This window comes from Melanotaenia boesemani, chromosome 13 (genome assembly GCF_017639745.1).
Source record: "Melanotaenia boesemani isolate fMelBoe1 chromosome 13, fMelBoe1.pri, whole genome shotgun sequence".
Taxonomy (NCBI): Eukaryota; Metazoa; Chordata; class Actinopteri; order Atheriniformes; family Melanotaeniidae; genus Melanotaenia; species Melanotaenia boesemani.
The window spans coordinates 9138865-9154200 of NC_055694.1; the positions used below are offsets into that span (position 1 = coordinate 9138865).

At 38.4% G+C, this 15336-nt stretch overlaps 2 protein-coding genes across 6 annotated transcripts in view; both read left to right on the forward strand.

Annotated features, from left to right (window-relative positions):
* Positions 1 to 1253, forward strand: part of LOC121651709 (ankyrin repeat and SAM domain-containing protein 1A-like) — a 59423-nt gene extending 58170 nt beyond the window's left edge. The window contains exon 28 of one of the 2 annotated variants that reach the window (XM_042004095.1): positions 4 to 1253. In XM_042004095.1, coding sequence (XP_041860029.1) covers positions 4 to 120 — 117 coding nt within the window. In that variant the 3' untranslated portion in view covers positions 121 to 1253. The remainder of the gene's footprint in view (positions 1 to 3) is intronic. The other variant, XM_042004096.1, reaches the window with a different exon arrangement.
* A 4063-nt stretch (positions 1254 to 5316) lies between these two features.
* Positions 5317 to 14408, forward strand: LOC121651717 (specifically androgen-regulated gene protein-like). Of its 4 annotated transcripts, XM_042004110.1 has the most exons (5): positions 5317 to 5526; positions 9565 to 9730; positions 10150 to 10318; positions 10435 to 10769; positions 10857 to 14408. In XM_042004110.1, exons 2-5 carry the CDS (start codon positions 9626 to 9628, stop codon positions 11892 to 11894), a joined length of 1647 nt encoding a protein of 548 aa, XP_041860044.1. In that variant the 5' UTR covers positions 5317 to 5526; positions 9565 to 9625; the 3' UTR covers positions 11895 to 14408. The 4 variants fall into 4 exon arrangements, with proteins under 4 accessions (XP_041860044.1, XP_041860042.1, XP_041860045.1 ...); XM_042004108.1 differs by having other exon boundaries at positions 10435 to 14408; XM_042004109.1 differs by lacking the exon at positions 5317 to 5526 and adding an exon at positions 5555 to 7214 and having other exon boundaries at positions 10435 to 14408.
* Positions 14409 to 15336: the final 928 nt, after the last annotated feature.

The following is a 15336-nucleotide window of genomic DNA, read 5'->3' on the forward strand; positions in this document are numbered from 1 at the left end:
CAGGGGGACGTGGTGGAGCAGGAGGGGGATTCTCAGTCCCAGGGCAGTGCCACGTGGCTGGTTGACCCCAAGGAGTCCAAGCGTACAATCAGCACTAAGTACGAGACCACTATATTCTGAAGGGACCCTTCCTGTTCCTGGGCCAGGACTCACCTTTCCTCCCTTCCTTCTGTGTGCCTTTCACTGTGACTCAGCTTCTTTCTGGACCTCTGCACTCCATCCCCACCACCTTCCGGCCATCCTCCTCTCACAACTTCACAACCTGTGAAATTTCACCAATTGCTGTTGCTCCTCCCTAACGTTACACCACCTCTTCTGCACTCTTTATTGGTTGCCACTGCAATCTCCCCACCTGTCACCCACTCTTTGAAACTGCCACTTACCTCCCTTGTTCACCTTGTATGCTTTCTTAGCTCTTCGGCTTCACCCCCCCCAACTGTTAACCTCCTATTGTGTGCTCTTGGTGATCAGCTCTTTCTTTTCCGCTGCATTAGGCGACGGCCACTCTGAGGCTTTTCACTCTGACCTTTCACCTCCTGACTCTTCTGACCGCTGACAGAATCTGATTAACAGCAGCCAAGAGCGACCCACTGCACACCTCCTTTACCTGGATGGACATGTTTCCTGAGGAAACTGCGCCTGTATTTCTATGCATCAGCCAGACTTTAGCAGACCGTTCAGTGGGATGGAGGTGTTTAAGAGGTTGCACATAGTATTAAGTGAGGAAGTGTGTCGTTTTTAGCTATTATCTGCCTGCTGCAAGCCACACCAGGCTAACAATTTAGCACTGTGATGATGATGTCCTTCTTGGATGGAATAAAAGAGGGCACACAGGGGGATAAGATCTTTGCTGCTCCAGACGATAGCTGTAGTCTTCATCTGTCCATCCATCAGAGCAACAGGATTTCAGGCTGAAGCTTCTCTTGGAGTGAACTATAACTAAGCACTTTTACCAAATCTCCATGTGTGTAAGAATAAGTGCATTTCCTCTGTTTTGTACATATTTTTTTCTTCTTTTAACAACAAATGCCTTTGATGTTCATCCTATCAGCATTGCCTTTGTTTTTAGTTTTTTTTTTTTACTAATGGCACCAGGTTAATATTTTATTGGAGTTAGTGAAAAGAGTTAATCGTTATAAAGGGTATAAAAGGTGTGTGTGTTGGGGGGGGGGGGGGGGGGGGGTGCTGCAATTCATTATCACTGTCATGCTGCTTTTGTTCTTTACTGTTTGTTTGCCTCATTTTAACCTCACTGCTTTGCGTGTGTGTGTGTGTGTGTGTGTGCGTGCGTGTGTGTGTGATCTTCCCTGTAGCTGAACACTGTTGCTGTTGGACAGGAATGAGCACTGATGCATGGCTGGTGGGATGTTTTTTTTTTTTTTGTTTGTTTTTGTTGTTTTTTGTTTTTCCCCAAAAAGTGGCGCATTCCCCATGCAGTCGATTGCTTCATCATCTCGCAACTCACCATGGTAACCCAGTGATCCGGAGACAAAGGTGATGCTGCACGATCCCCCTCGGTTCTCCTGATCTCTCCACACACACACACCTCTGTTTAGCCTCCTGTCCGTCAGAGAGTGATGTGAGAGCTCGATGTGTTTATGCTCTGCCCTTTCCCTGAGATATGATTCATGGCCTCCCTCACAGAGAGTTCGTGTTTACTGTTTGAGGAAATGTAGCTGCAGGTTTCAATGCAGAACTTGTGTTTAAAGGGGGAAGTGGCAAAAATAAGGAACATGTTTTTTTGTGGGCGCTCTCCCTCCTATATCCAAATATTAGAGCTTCTCTTCATGATTATCAGTTTACATAAATGTGGTAGACGATGTAATCCTGCATGGGAGAAACTCAACTAAACTCAACACTACAAAGACTGTTTAATAATAATATCCTAGGTTTTAATATGTCCTGAAAGTTGTTGAGTTATTTTTATAGGTTTTATTATTTTATAGGACAGTTTGTGTTCTAATGCTGAAACTGGATCATGTGGGATTTCACTGCAGTTCGCTCTTTTTTGTTTGTTTGTTTTATCTTCACCTAAACCTAATCCTGACAAGATTATTCACCAAACCTATCATGCAGGCTGGTATGACTTTAGATTTTAGCAGCAGAACAGACCAATAGGGTACAGCATGTTTCTCTAGCTAACTCCCAGTATGTTGACTGTTAATGGTACTGTCTGGTCCACCATTGTATATCTGGGTACGTAGACAGGTCGGTTTTCATTTAACTGTTGTATATGTGGTACGTTAATCTGGCCAGTACAGTAACACACTGGTACGTCTCGAGCCGGCTGGTGTCGGCACCTTCAGCCATCAGCCTGGTCCTATTCTGCTTTTGCACATTGCCAAGGATCAGGAGACATTTTGGTACTAATCTTATGATAATTGATGAGAATGAAATTGTACATGATTCTAGCGGTCTGTATTTTGATACTTGAATGATTTCTGTTTTTATAGATATCTATATATATGTATATGTATGTATGTACCTATGTAATTTTTGACGTTTGTCAAAAAAAAGAGAGAAAAGGACTATGTCTTATAAAAATAAACATATCGTGAATAAATACCCTGTGATTAAAAAAAAATAAAGAAAATAAAGAAAAAAAAGGCTGAGATTGACTCAGACGAGGGACCTCACTTCAGATAAAAGATTGTAAATAATCTTGGGCTTCCAGTCTTTTTTATGATTATTTTTCATAATTGTACAACTAATAAATGTTGCCGTTAGAACTGACGACCCTACTGAATTTTTATTTGTCCATTTATTGTTGATTTGTTGTTTCTGTCACCGTGTGTTGATGCTTTTGGAATTCTCAATTTGTCTGAGGGCAAACTTGGGCAGGATGAAAAATGTTTGCTGTCCGCATCCATTTCATAGACTTCTTCCTGCTGAGGGAGGTTCAGGTGTGAGCAGCAACACAAGATAAAGGTTAATAAATTACAGCTCTTCTGTCAGTCTGCAGCCAGAACAGGCTGCAGGAATATTAACGCAAACAAGCACAACATGATTAGCAAAGATGCCTAAAGCTGTTCTGTTGACTCTGTGTACTCACTCGCTTTTATCAGCTGAGGTTAATTCAAATATTGTACATTTTTAAATTGGTTCAGCTCTACTTTGGACCATGTGAGACATTCTTATCTTTGTCATGAAGTGAAGTTAGTCAACAGTGGAAAATGAATGCGGCTGTAATTCAAATGCCTTGAACTGTCAGGGATGAGTCATGTAACAGTTGCCTCAAAGTTGCACTAAATCAGATACTAAAGAATTAAATTCTGTGTATTTTTGGGGAGAACTGAAGTCTAAAATCAAGATTCAGATATGGTGAAAGTCAAATTCAGCTCAGTTTGCAGTGCTGGAAAAAAATATCTCATTTTGTGGAATAGAAAGGTTTTCTTTGTCACTGTATAACATGATACATCAAAATGAGTAATTAATTAAGAATTAGCACGCATATACTGCCTGTCTATATGTTATTAAACTATAACTATTTTAATCTAAAGTTGTATAATACTTCAGTTCTGCTCATTAAGGCAAATAAAGTGTAAGCGAGAGTAGCAGTGAAATGGTGTTTAAAACAAATGAAGCCCACATCCTGTATTTTTATGTGCCTGCAGGAATAAAGTGACATCATCCATCCACAATAAAATCATAAGGACATGCCTGGCAATGATGGGGATGCGATTTTACGCTTTTATCAGAGACACAGTGCACGTCACTGATGTGTGCTGCTGTTCCTGGAAAAGAAGTACTGTGTGAAACTGACCGGTAGTGAATAATAAATATGGATAATAAACTAAAGAATTTTATATTCAGACACTGATGATGAGTTTATTTACTCTGCAGCTGCTCAAAGTGGGTACCATGTGTTGCATTGTGGAGTTAAATTTGAGCCAATTTGGTTTAGACTGAAGTATGACAACAAACGGATAGATATTAATTTTCTGCAGAATCCAGCTGACGCTAGTAGCCATCTGACATTTCTCCAGCTTTAATGGATAACAAGTGTGCACCACAGAAAAGCTGATACTACAAAGTAAGAGACATAAAAAAAAATGGTGAAGATGTGTGTGTGTTTTTTTAAAGGCATAACGTAATAAATGCCGTTGAGAAATTGCTAGTTGGCCATTACATAATGATTAACTTCAGTTTACTAATAAGTTAATTACAAAGGGGGAGTACACACGTGGGTCTGTTAACTAATGAAGTATAGGCAAGTTGTTCAATCATTACTAAGATCTTATTTTGTAGTTCCTAAAGAATAACTACATATAGAACAGAAGACTGAACAGATCTAAGGTCCAATTATTTAATCATTAGATGATTAGTTAGAGAACGTCTTTGATCATACTGACTTGTCTCTAAATGAGATTTCTGGATCAGATCTGAACCAGCCAGTGAACAGCAAAAAGTAGACATTTTACTAATTAGTTCATGTCTTTATCCACACTCATTTATGATTCACACAACCGGATATTCCTGCATTACATTCTTATCTTAACATTACATCCAACACACCAAGTGCTGTAATAATTATAGACCATTAATTATTCTTTTTGTGTTCCTTCAGGTAAAGTAAACATCGTGTATTTTCTTACTTTGTAGTTCTTAAGAAATGTTGCAGAAACAGTAAAAAAATGTCTGATTTAAAAAAAAGAACTTAGTTAACTATTTTAAAGCCACAGGTTTCTTGGTTAGGTCTTCTCTCTCTCTCTCTCTCTCTCTCTCTCTCTCTCTCTCTCTCTCTCTCTCTCTTGTTTTTAATTATTATTATAAACCTCTATTTAATCAAGAATAATCTAATTTAATTTAGAAAATCTCTTCCTAGAGTGCTCCAAGCGTTCAAGTATGAAGACATTCTGGTACATAGCGCAGCACATGATTAACATAGGAAAATATGCACTAATGGTTAATGTGAGTTAAACGTTTGTTCTCTGGTGATGGAGCTTAACCTTATGTAGCTGCCTTAGTGTGAAGTATTACCTTATTTTTTGTGCGATATGACAATAAAACAAAACAAATAAGTTATTTTAACAAATCAGATAAGAGGCTGCATAAAATACAACATGCGTCAGTGAATTTTGTGAAATATTAAAATAACTTATTTCTTTGTTGATAAAATAATGGGACTAAAGCGCTGAGCAGTTAAATAGCTAATGAATAATAGGCTGTTTTTTCTTCTTATAAAAGATAAAGGTAAATAAATACTTTCTGGGTGCGCTCATTAGTCTGATGGAAACGTATTAGGCCGTCGCTCTCTGATTGGTCCCTCACAAAAAAGCCCGGAAGCTGTTTAGCACACCTTGCTGCAAGTATTTCATACCTGTTCCCGTGTCGGTCCCAAGTGTTTGCGTTGTTTGACTTCCAGGAACTGCGCAGAACTGCGCAGAGCCGTCGACAGGGACTGAGGTGCATCTCTGCCATGGACTGACATTCAAAACTAGCTCCGTGTGTGTGTTTGGGTGTGTGTGCGTGCGTGTGCGAACAGCTGGAAATTGAAGACTTGGGAGATTTTCTTTAACAACTCCGGTAAGTACTTTAGTTGTACTCATGGGAACAGAGTTAGCTACTTTTTTATTTTTTTATTATTATTTTCTTAAGCTAAATCTGTGTTTGATGGTTAAAACGTTTTTAACTAATATGTGGGGCATAAATATCTTTAGTTCCTATGCCAAATAGGAGTTGGATATAGGCTTTTTTAACTCATTCAGGCGTTTCTTGCATTTTCCCCTTGTTTTCAGTGAAATTTTACACTATGCTGTGTAAGCAGTTTTTCTTTAGAATTGCACCAACGTTACAAGTGTTTTTTTTATCAGTTAAAGTCTGCACTTTTTTCTATGAATAAAACATGAATCACTGTAATTATTTAATTTTATTTTTAAATGAGTGTACATTTTGTCAGAAAAGGCGCAAATACTACTAGTCCACTAAAGTCAATAGAGGTTTTAGAAGAACAACCTGCCATGCTAAACATTAATGAAATATTTCTTTTCATTTAAGTGAGTTGTGAGTTGCTCAACCAGATGCTGGCCATGAACTTTTGTTTATTGTAAATCATTAAACCAGTTCAAGTTGACTTTCTGCCTCTGAATACATGCTTCACATTTTTTAGATCTCTGATGTACTAACACACTGTAATTTGTCATCAAAGACGATAAATAATGGTTTCCTGACTTTTTAATAAGTCTAACTGTGCAGCTGTTCTCGCATTAAAGAGCCGGAGCTGATCCTCCCCTTTGCAGTTAAAGTCTTGTATCTGCTCCGCCACAGTTCAAGCAGAATGCGCAACCACTTCAGAGTGCTTGGCTGAACCTGTGAAAGCAAGCAAAGTGACATTCCTGTCACCATCAGGCCTGATTCAGCTGTGGGTGTAGCGCACTTTTTCCACTGCTGTCCTGCAGGTTTGCTGCCTTGTTCAAGTTCGAGAGGTGTTGGCTTGGATGATTTTCTCTTGCTCTGCTGATCTAAAAAAGTTCCTGTAATGGGAGGGACGGTAATTAGCAGTTATTGAAGCTTTCACTAGGAAAGACCGGTACATGTTTTGTCAACCAGGTTTTGTTTCCACAAAACGTGTGAATGTGGGTGTTGATGATCAGGTTTTTCCTCAATTGTCTTTATGAAGTGTTCGTGTTAGCAGATGAAAAATGTTGTTCTCCATATTACCATTCCCATAAAGATTTCTCTTGCGGACAGCTGCAGGTGTCTTCACATTTAGGGAAGATTTCCTATTGTGATGATCTAAGGGGATGTTAAATGAGTGCTTCCTCTCCGAGAAGACTAAAAATACCTTCTTGCACCAATGTGAGAAGAGAAACTGCTCACATCCCTAGCTCACAAGTAGATTATTCTTTCTTTTTAGTTCATATTTAATGTGTTGACATTGTGGGGAGTTTCCTTCCAGAAAAGAAATCGTTAAGCTGAATCATAGATAGAGCAGACATCTAGTCACAGCTTCTTTAAATTTACTTTTAAACTCGGCTCAAAAGTTCTTTTGTCATTACATTTTAACTATGAAACTTTTGTGGAGAAATACTTAATAATTTATGTAGTAATTCGTTTTTGGCCCAGACATAGGGTTTACTCTAGAAATAATCTGAAGACCCACTGTGTGTTAGATTTTTTTTAACTCTGGAAATAAAAGTTCGCTTGGGCTATGAATAAAAAAAAAAAAAAAACATCAAGAAGAGACAGAAAGGGTGACCTCGACATACTTGACAGTAAGTACAGACCTGAATTATCCTCAGTGAAGGTTTCTGTAGATGTGATCTTTCATTTTTTAAATGCTTCTGTTCATATTTAAGCTGATACCTTGAGCACATACATTTTGTGACTCACATGAAAGCAGCTCTCATTAACACACTCAGGGGCATATTATTTTATTAATCTACTGATATGCAGCTTAAGTTGTAGACTAATAGTCACACGGGCACACACAGTTAGCCTCTACTTCTGCAACTCACACGTTTAATCAGATATTCCCTGAGATAAGAGAACAATGAACTTATTTTTGCATTGCTTTGCAGAACACACCTTAAAATGACTGCAGCTACAGCTAGGAATAAGTCATATAGCAGGTAGTAATGTGCTAGTATCCCTCAGTTATCCCTGTTGTTCATGGAGTTTGCTTGTGGCACTTTCATTTAAACTCTTAAAAGGAAGGAAAGACAGGACTTTAAAGTTATAAGAAGTTTAATTTTCTGTGTTGTGTTATGGATGGACTTCCGGCCTTGTTTGTTTTTACTCCAAACATCTTGTGATGAGGTAAAAGTGACGTCTTTTTGATGCTTTGATAAATGAGTAATGCCTCTTCTATTTTAGGTCCCTCATGCCTGACTGGTTGGTATTAATGTGCACATGGAGTTTTGAGCAGGAAGAACAACACAGTGCAGTGCTGCATGGCATGTCAGCTGTCTGCACTCTGATTTTATATGATACAAAATATGTCAAAAAGCTTGTCACTTTTGAATGCAGTTATGCCTGTTAATTTGCGAATGTCTTAAAGCATTATTCAGTGACTTTTGATTGAATTCAACATTGCTTTCTTATAACAAAACGTTCCCCTGCTCCTTGCTGCTGAACTAACTGAAAAAGCAACTCTTTCTGAAGCTATGCAGTTCCTATCTAATAATTAATAGACTGTACCCTCCCAGAGAACAATACACCTTAGTTTGCAAGCTTTAACACAATATTTTTGTCTTTATTTTATTGAAATAGAGTACTATGATGGAATACTAAAACACCTTTAATGGGGCAACATTTAGCTCAGTTTGTAGAACAGCTGCTCTATGTACAGAGTACACATTCTCGACACAGCCGGTTTAAGTTTCTCTGTGTGTCTAGTCTGCAGGAAAGTTGTTTAACTGTTGCTAACTGAATACCACACATCTAACTGCAGTGTCTGCAACAAAACCCCAGAAACAGCTTCAGGTAGCAGGCTTACATGGTAGAGTTTCTGCAATGATATCATATTAAATCCCCAAAAACAAAAGACTGAAGTGATCTGAGGAACATCTGTATTTGACTAAGTGTGTTTATGCTCTTTGTCAGATAGATGAAAACCTGATTCCACAGCATGTAACCCCCACAGGGGGAAATCGTTAATAAGCATGTTTAGCTCATAGAGCCGCCGCTCTTCTCTTGCTGTGTCATGCTCTGCCTTCAGGCTTGTTTGATAAGTTCCAACTTTGTCATTAATGATAATAATAATAATAACTTAATAATAATAATAAAAATAATGACCTCTAGTGTACCTATGAGCTGTGCAAAAACTACCTGAAGAAGAAAGAGAAAGATGGCATACTGTCAGACATGGCACCTCAATGTCCCAACTAGAACCTCACAGAGCTTGTTTGGGATGAGATTAATTAAAGAGTTTGAACCACGTTGCCAATAAATTGAGTTTGTTTCTAAACTGCGTGGTGGGAGGTAAACTTTGTTAATAGTCATTGATGGTGTGGTCAGTGTGCAGATCTGAGATCAAATACAGGTTGTTTGGAGGATTTTCAACATTGAGCTTTGCAATGACCTTCATTGTTTCTGTTAGATCCTAAGAGCTGCATCTTAATAATGTGTAGAACTGCACACTGTTGCTTTAATGCTAAATATATTGAAACTAATAAATGATTAATTCCTCAAAAGATTTAGCATTTTAAAGCTATCCACCCTCTTGTTGATGCTCTCATTTCATTTTAATGCAGACTGTGTCTTGAATGTAGATCAAACATTACTTTACTTTAATAACCTAATTAGCATAAGTACTTATGCTTAAAATATTGGTATGACTGTGATTTGGTTCCTATTTCAAGACAGCTGTTAAAATATAAAGATCATTTATCTGTCAGTTATAATTTATGATATTTGTTTGCCACATTAATGGAAAGATGGTTTTTGTTTACTGCCTAATTTTTGCCTCTTACTGTTTATTGAGCATTTATTCTCTGTGAGTCATATTTACTTTTTAAAGAAATTAACATTTTGTATTGCAGAGACCATTGAGCCACACAAATATCATCTAGTTCTTGTTTGGTATTTTTGTTGTCTTCATATATTCTCTCCTTAACCTTTTAGATTCCTCACCAGACTGATTTTCTGTGAGATTTGTATAACAAAAAGAGCAGGTCCTGCACTCATGTCGAAGAGTGGTACGTGGCCTGGGGGCGTTGCCATGGAATCCTTGAGCAATATGGACAGTGCAGGGAGCTGTGACAGTGTAATCAGCATGAACTCTGGCTACGTGAGTGCTGCTGTAGATTTCCTCGTTTCAGTCGTCTGCCCCCGTCACTGATTTGTTTGTTATGTAACAATTCATGAACACATTTCATTGGTTTATCTGGGTAATCATATACTGCATGTGAGAATGATTCTGCTTGTGGTTGGAAAATAAAAATAAGGAACCAAAGTTGGTGTGTTTGTAATGGCCATTTACAGACAATATAAGAAAGTTAAATGTGAAATAATGAGTGGAAGTGAAGCTGTTTCAGCTAGTATAACAGCGGTATCCAGTAGTTAGTCATTCCATTGCATTTGTTAAGAAAAATTATATTTGAGATTAAATTGAGTGAAATCATATCATTTTTAATATCTGTATTATTACTATATGCTATATCTGGATTATTACTACTAATGTTATTATTATTATTATTTTATGTGTAGAGTGATGACAGTATGGAGCACCTATCTGCAGAGGAGAGGGCGTGTCTCATGTATCTGGAAGAAACTATTGAGGCGCTGGAAGTGCAGGAGGACAGCGGCTTATCAAATGACGAGCCAGATGCTTTGTCAAAAGCAGAAAAAAATGGAATGGATCAGATCAGAGTAAACGGTATGTTCCTTTGTCTTGCATAGTTTCTTAGCTAGTTGTGTTTCTCAGTCATGCAGATTCTTCAGTAACATTACTGACTGCAACACCAACTTTATTAATTGTTTGTTTTTTATTAGATACTTCCCGTTCAACGTCTGCTTCTGGAAGTCATGGAATATTCTTGCCACTTGTTCAAGACACACCAGATCTTGCACCTGCAACGATAACCATTCCTGGGAAAACTGAGCAAAACACTGTGAATCAGACATCTGAACTGTTATCTGTTCCTGCTTCAATGGCCAACTTGAAAGCTCCTAAAGCAAGGGACCTGGTGCTTCAGCCTGATCCTGCTGGATCACCTTCTGGTGATATAATGGGACTAAGCACAGAGGCCTCTGAAAATGATCTGGATATAATCCCTCCTCCCTCAGACTTCATGGATGAACCAGACACTTCTTCTCATCCAGAGAAGGTGGAAGATGTGCCTCCTCCTGCAGAAATATTCACTGAGCCAGAAGCAATGGAGGACTTGCTACATGCAGGAGATCTTTCAAAGAAAATTTCTGAGAGCTCCACTTTGACCAAAGCTCCTCCGACCAAACCTCCCCCTATCACTATTTCCAATCCCCAAATGATTTCTTCTCCTGGGGTTCCTGACCCAAGGAGTCCACCTGCTGTGGCCCCAAAGCCAAAGAAGCTTCCTCCCAACATTATTTTGAAGTCACACAAAACAGCACCTGCTGGCTCTTCTGGAAATTCAGGGCATTCACTGTCCCCCAGCAATGACAGGGTGTTTTTGGACCCTCAGAGGGTCCGAATGGAGGCTCTCCGAAAACTCGGACTGCTTAAAAGCAACGAGGAAGATGCAAACCCTTGTCTGAGCCCTAAACTTCCTCCCAAAACCAGACAGTCATGGTCTGCTTCCACTCCTCCAATCAGCCCAGCAACTGCTCATACACCACCAATGACACCATGTTCACCATGTTACACCCCTGTCAGCAGCCCCCCTCCGGCCATTGTCCCCCTCCAGCCTGAAACACCTACCACCGTATTGCCATCAGCTACTTCTACCGCTCCTCCCATTCAGGCATCTAATGTTCTCCCAGTACCTGCAGCTTTTAGAGACCCGACTGGACATGGCCCTTTGAATACCAGTAGTACCCCTCCTCTTACCCCTCCTGCGCCAGTCAAGAAGCTAACCACTCCAAAGGTCATTGGCATCAAGTCAGCCACCCTGGAGCGCTCTGGTTTGGGTCTAAGTACTTATCTGACTCACCAAAGCTCAATGGAGTCTGGTCAGAGCATCAGTGGTGATCAAAGCCCCAGGCAGCTGCGCAACAATCGGCCACGTCCTTCGTCTCTGGGGAGTGGGAAAGATTTTTCACATGCCAAGAGGGAAGATTTGCAGGCAGGCCACACCACTAGCAAAGAGCCAGATTCTCAGAAGTCTTTATCTGCCCAAACTGGCTTCCAGCAGTCCAGAGAGTCTGCCAAATTACCCCGATCACAAGGCATCAGCGTGCTTATCTGTCCTCGTTCAGAGAATGGAGAGAACCGCCGCGAGGCTCTAAAGAAGCTGGGACTAATCAGAGACTGAGCCGTATCTTAAACCATAGACTCTCTTACATTACAATAAAGGAACATATCAAAGGTTGATACAGGACAGAGAAGGACTTTCCCAGTTTTGGGGAAGCATTTTCACCACAAGCTTTTGCTTCTTCATTTCTACTACATTAGCTATCATGTGATTGTCTTGCATGACTTGAATTCAATGACTGTGACCACGCTTGCATATACACTTTATATGGCCATATTTATATATCTCATAAAATAGGAAATCAAGAACTTTCTGAAAGGACTTTCCTTATGTGTCACTTTAGCTGTTTTTTTGTTTTTTTTTTATAAATTCTGTTACTTTTAAGAGTCACTGATGACCCATGTAGTCATTTCAGATATAAACCTTATCCACTTCATGTTCTGCTTTTATATGTAGTTTGTTTAGAGGTAAAATGAGTGACTTGGTTCCCCTCATAGTTCTTATCTTACATTGAAATGTCACTTTTGCTAACTTTGACTTCCTACACATTTTTTAATCTGACCATTTGTCCCCCAAAGTTTCATGTAATTATAAAATGCTCTGCCTATATTATATCTGTCCAGTTTAAACTTTTTTTTTAAAGATTATGTCATTGAATTTACAAAAATACATTGCTGGAACATACCTTTCTGTAACTTGAAGCATGCAGATCATAAAGGAAAAGAATCTGAAACATGTGGCTTGCACAGATGCACAATGACCCACTCAAAAAGACTTGGAACCATTTTACTCTTTAGCTACAGTATGTGTCTTGAGTCATTCTGGGTCTGTCTGGTGCAGGCTTCGCTGCCTACAAGGTGTCTAAAGATCTTTTGTTTTGCAACAGACATGTCTTTTGTTATACTTACAAAATTTTGGAAAAGTCAGCCCTCATGTATTATGACAAATCACACACTGGTTTTCTGGCTCAACTCCACTTTGTTTTTGTTTTGTTTTTTGTGCTTGTGTGTGTTTTTTTATCTAATATGATGGTGAGAGAACTGGTGCAACCTGTTTTTTTAGACTTTACTTAATATCCTCGCTGCTCCCAATTGCTCTGTTACGACTCATCTGCTTGTCTGGAAAGCATTTATTCTCTGCTGCATGCTTTAAAAAAGAAATAGGTTTGTTATTTTCTGTTTTTGATGTTCAGGTAATGTGCTGGATTTATAATTTAGTTAGTTACAGAAGAAACAACAGGGGTCTCAACCTCATTTATCTGGTTGTGGACACAAACAGCACTTTCTGGACAATGTTGAAAATGGCCAAACAATTTAGATGTGCTGTCCCTGGGATATTTTTTTCGTAGGTATCTGTATCCAGCATCTCATTTGTTTATTTGTTTTGCAAATATTTTCATACCTTCCTTTAATTTTGTATTTTGAACATTTTTCCTAGGAAAAGCTAAACTATGATCACTATCTGCTGGGGAAATGTTTGTAACATGAGCAAAGTGAAAATGATTTTAATATCGTTTTGAATATTTCCTGATATAAGATATAGAGATAAGGCACATTGGCAAAATTCGTTGGCGAGATGAAAATACATTAGAAAAGGTAACTGGTCTGTTTTTGTTAGTTTAGCTTGCAAGAAAAATCTTTCGAAACATGAAGAGGAGGCAGTTTGAGCTGTCAAACTAACACAGCTGGGTTTGAGCTGCTCTGTGGCATGTTGGTATATGGGCTGTCTTTCCTTTCTGACAGCGACCTGATGGAGGAAGTGTCAGTGACTGCATCTGTCTATCACTTTCACTGTTATCAACATAAACCTTACTGTTACCGTCATAAGATCATCTGTTCTAACAAAGTGGCACAGAGACACTGCCAAGTCTGCTGTGGTTTAGGCATATTCAGCCTATTCTGTTATGAATAACATTCCATCATAGTTTGCATATTTCCTAATGTGCAGTATTCCAATAATAAACACTGTAGAAAGTGCAGTGACAACATAAACCAATATAACTGCTATAGAATATTATATAATGTTGACAAGGATTGCTGGCAATCAACCATTCCTTTCACAGTCTATGCACAATTATTTATCTGGTCAGTATTAAGAATATATAGATTTCAGTGTGTAGAATGTGGCCTAAAGTGATAAACAGAAGCAGTACTATGTAAGATTCAAAAGTTTAAGATTGGGCCATTGAATTCCTGAAGATTTCTCAAAGGGTCATTTAGTTCTAGTGGCACTTGGAATATGTTCAAACCACCAATGGACAGAGCACCATTCAACAGGGTGGATGTACTGGTATGGGCTGCTATCATTAAGGACTAGTTAGTTGGATGTTTCTAGTTTAGTTTCTAGTTTCCCACACCTGCTACCAGTTTCTAAAATATACTTTTCTCAAGCAATGATGCTGAAAATTGTTCACGACTTTAAAGGCCATGATGTCTATGCAGGATGACGTTCCATCATATTCGTCCTCTCCTTGGCTACCCTACCAGTAATGACTTCAAAGATAACTTGGACACTTCCTCAACTGACTGAATATCAAACATGGAATGTGCAGTGAAAGGAGAAAATGTACTTTTTTTTTTTTAAGCTGTATTATCATCACATCATCTCAACAGAAATGGACTTGAAAGTTCTTGAAAAGAAAAGTGATGAAAACTCTCTAAATATTTTTGCTAGACCAAAACATTTTCTTTCTAAATAGGCTTTGAATTTTGTGTTTCTTCTTTACTATATTACTTAATTATTACAGATGTAACATAAAGTTATACTTCCTGTTCTTTCCTCCCATGTTTTAGAAAGTGAAGCTTCATAATTGATTATTATAGCACAAATTAAATCACAGGGAAAAAAAAATATTAACAAAGGTAATATATTTAATAATAATAAATTTCATTAAGATCATCTCAGTTCTCAGGTGTATTCTGTAAGCCTTGTAGTTCCCTGTGAGCTGGACTGTACAGCGTTAAACAGGGTTGAACTAGCTTATTAACATGCTAGACTAATGCTGGTGAGACTTAGCTAACATGAACAAGTAAGCTCTGTCAGTGTTAGTTTTCAGTGCAAAACCATAGTTTCTATTATTTGGATGATTATTATCTGAAAGGAGGAAATAATAAGTTGTCGGAACAGGGATTAATACGTGAATTATGAATTTATGAATTATGAATTTTATTTATTTAGTAAAAATATATACCATATTATTAATGGTACTGTTACAAGTCAGCTTGTTGGGGCACAACTGAAAAATATATTTAAAAAAATATTTGTTCCAGCTCACTTTCATAGGCGTAACTAACTAATTTGGAGAATAAAAACTGTACACTATCCAAAGACACCTGCACCGTGAGTGCAAGGACCCAGGACATAACAGGTAATTGTATTTATTTAATGTTAAAAGTTTTAATTAACCCAGAGAAATGGCCGAATAATGTTTATATTTTAAAACGAATTCGTCGATAAGAGTAATGCACAGTAAGTACCAAGGTTGTGGGGGGAGGGGCGACCA

Coding starts and splice junctions, on each gene's coding strand:
- LOC121651717 (XM_042004108.1), top strand. CDS start 9,626: ATGTCGAAGAGTGGTACGTGGCCTGGGGGCGTTGCCATGGAATCCTTG. Junction 9,731..10,149: donor TCAGCATGAACTCTGGCTAC/GTGAGTGCTGCT, acceptor TTTTATGTGTAG/AGTGATGACAGTATGGAGCA. Junction 10,319..10,434: donor GGATCAGATCAGAGTAAACG/GTATGTTCCTTT, acceptor GTTTTTTATTAG/ATACTTCCCGTTCAACGTCT.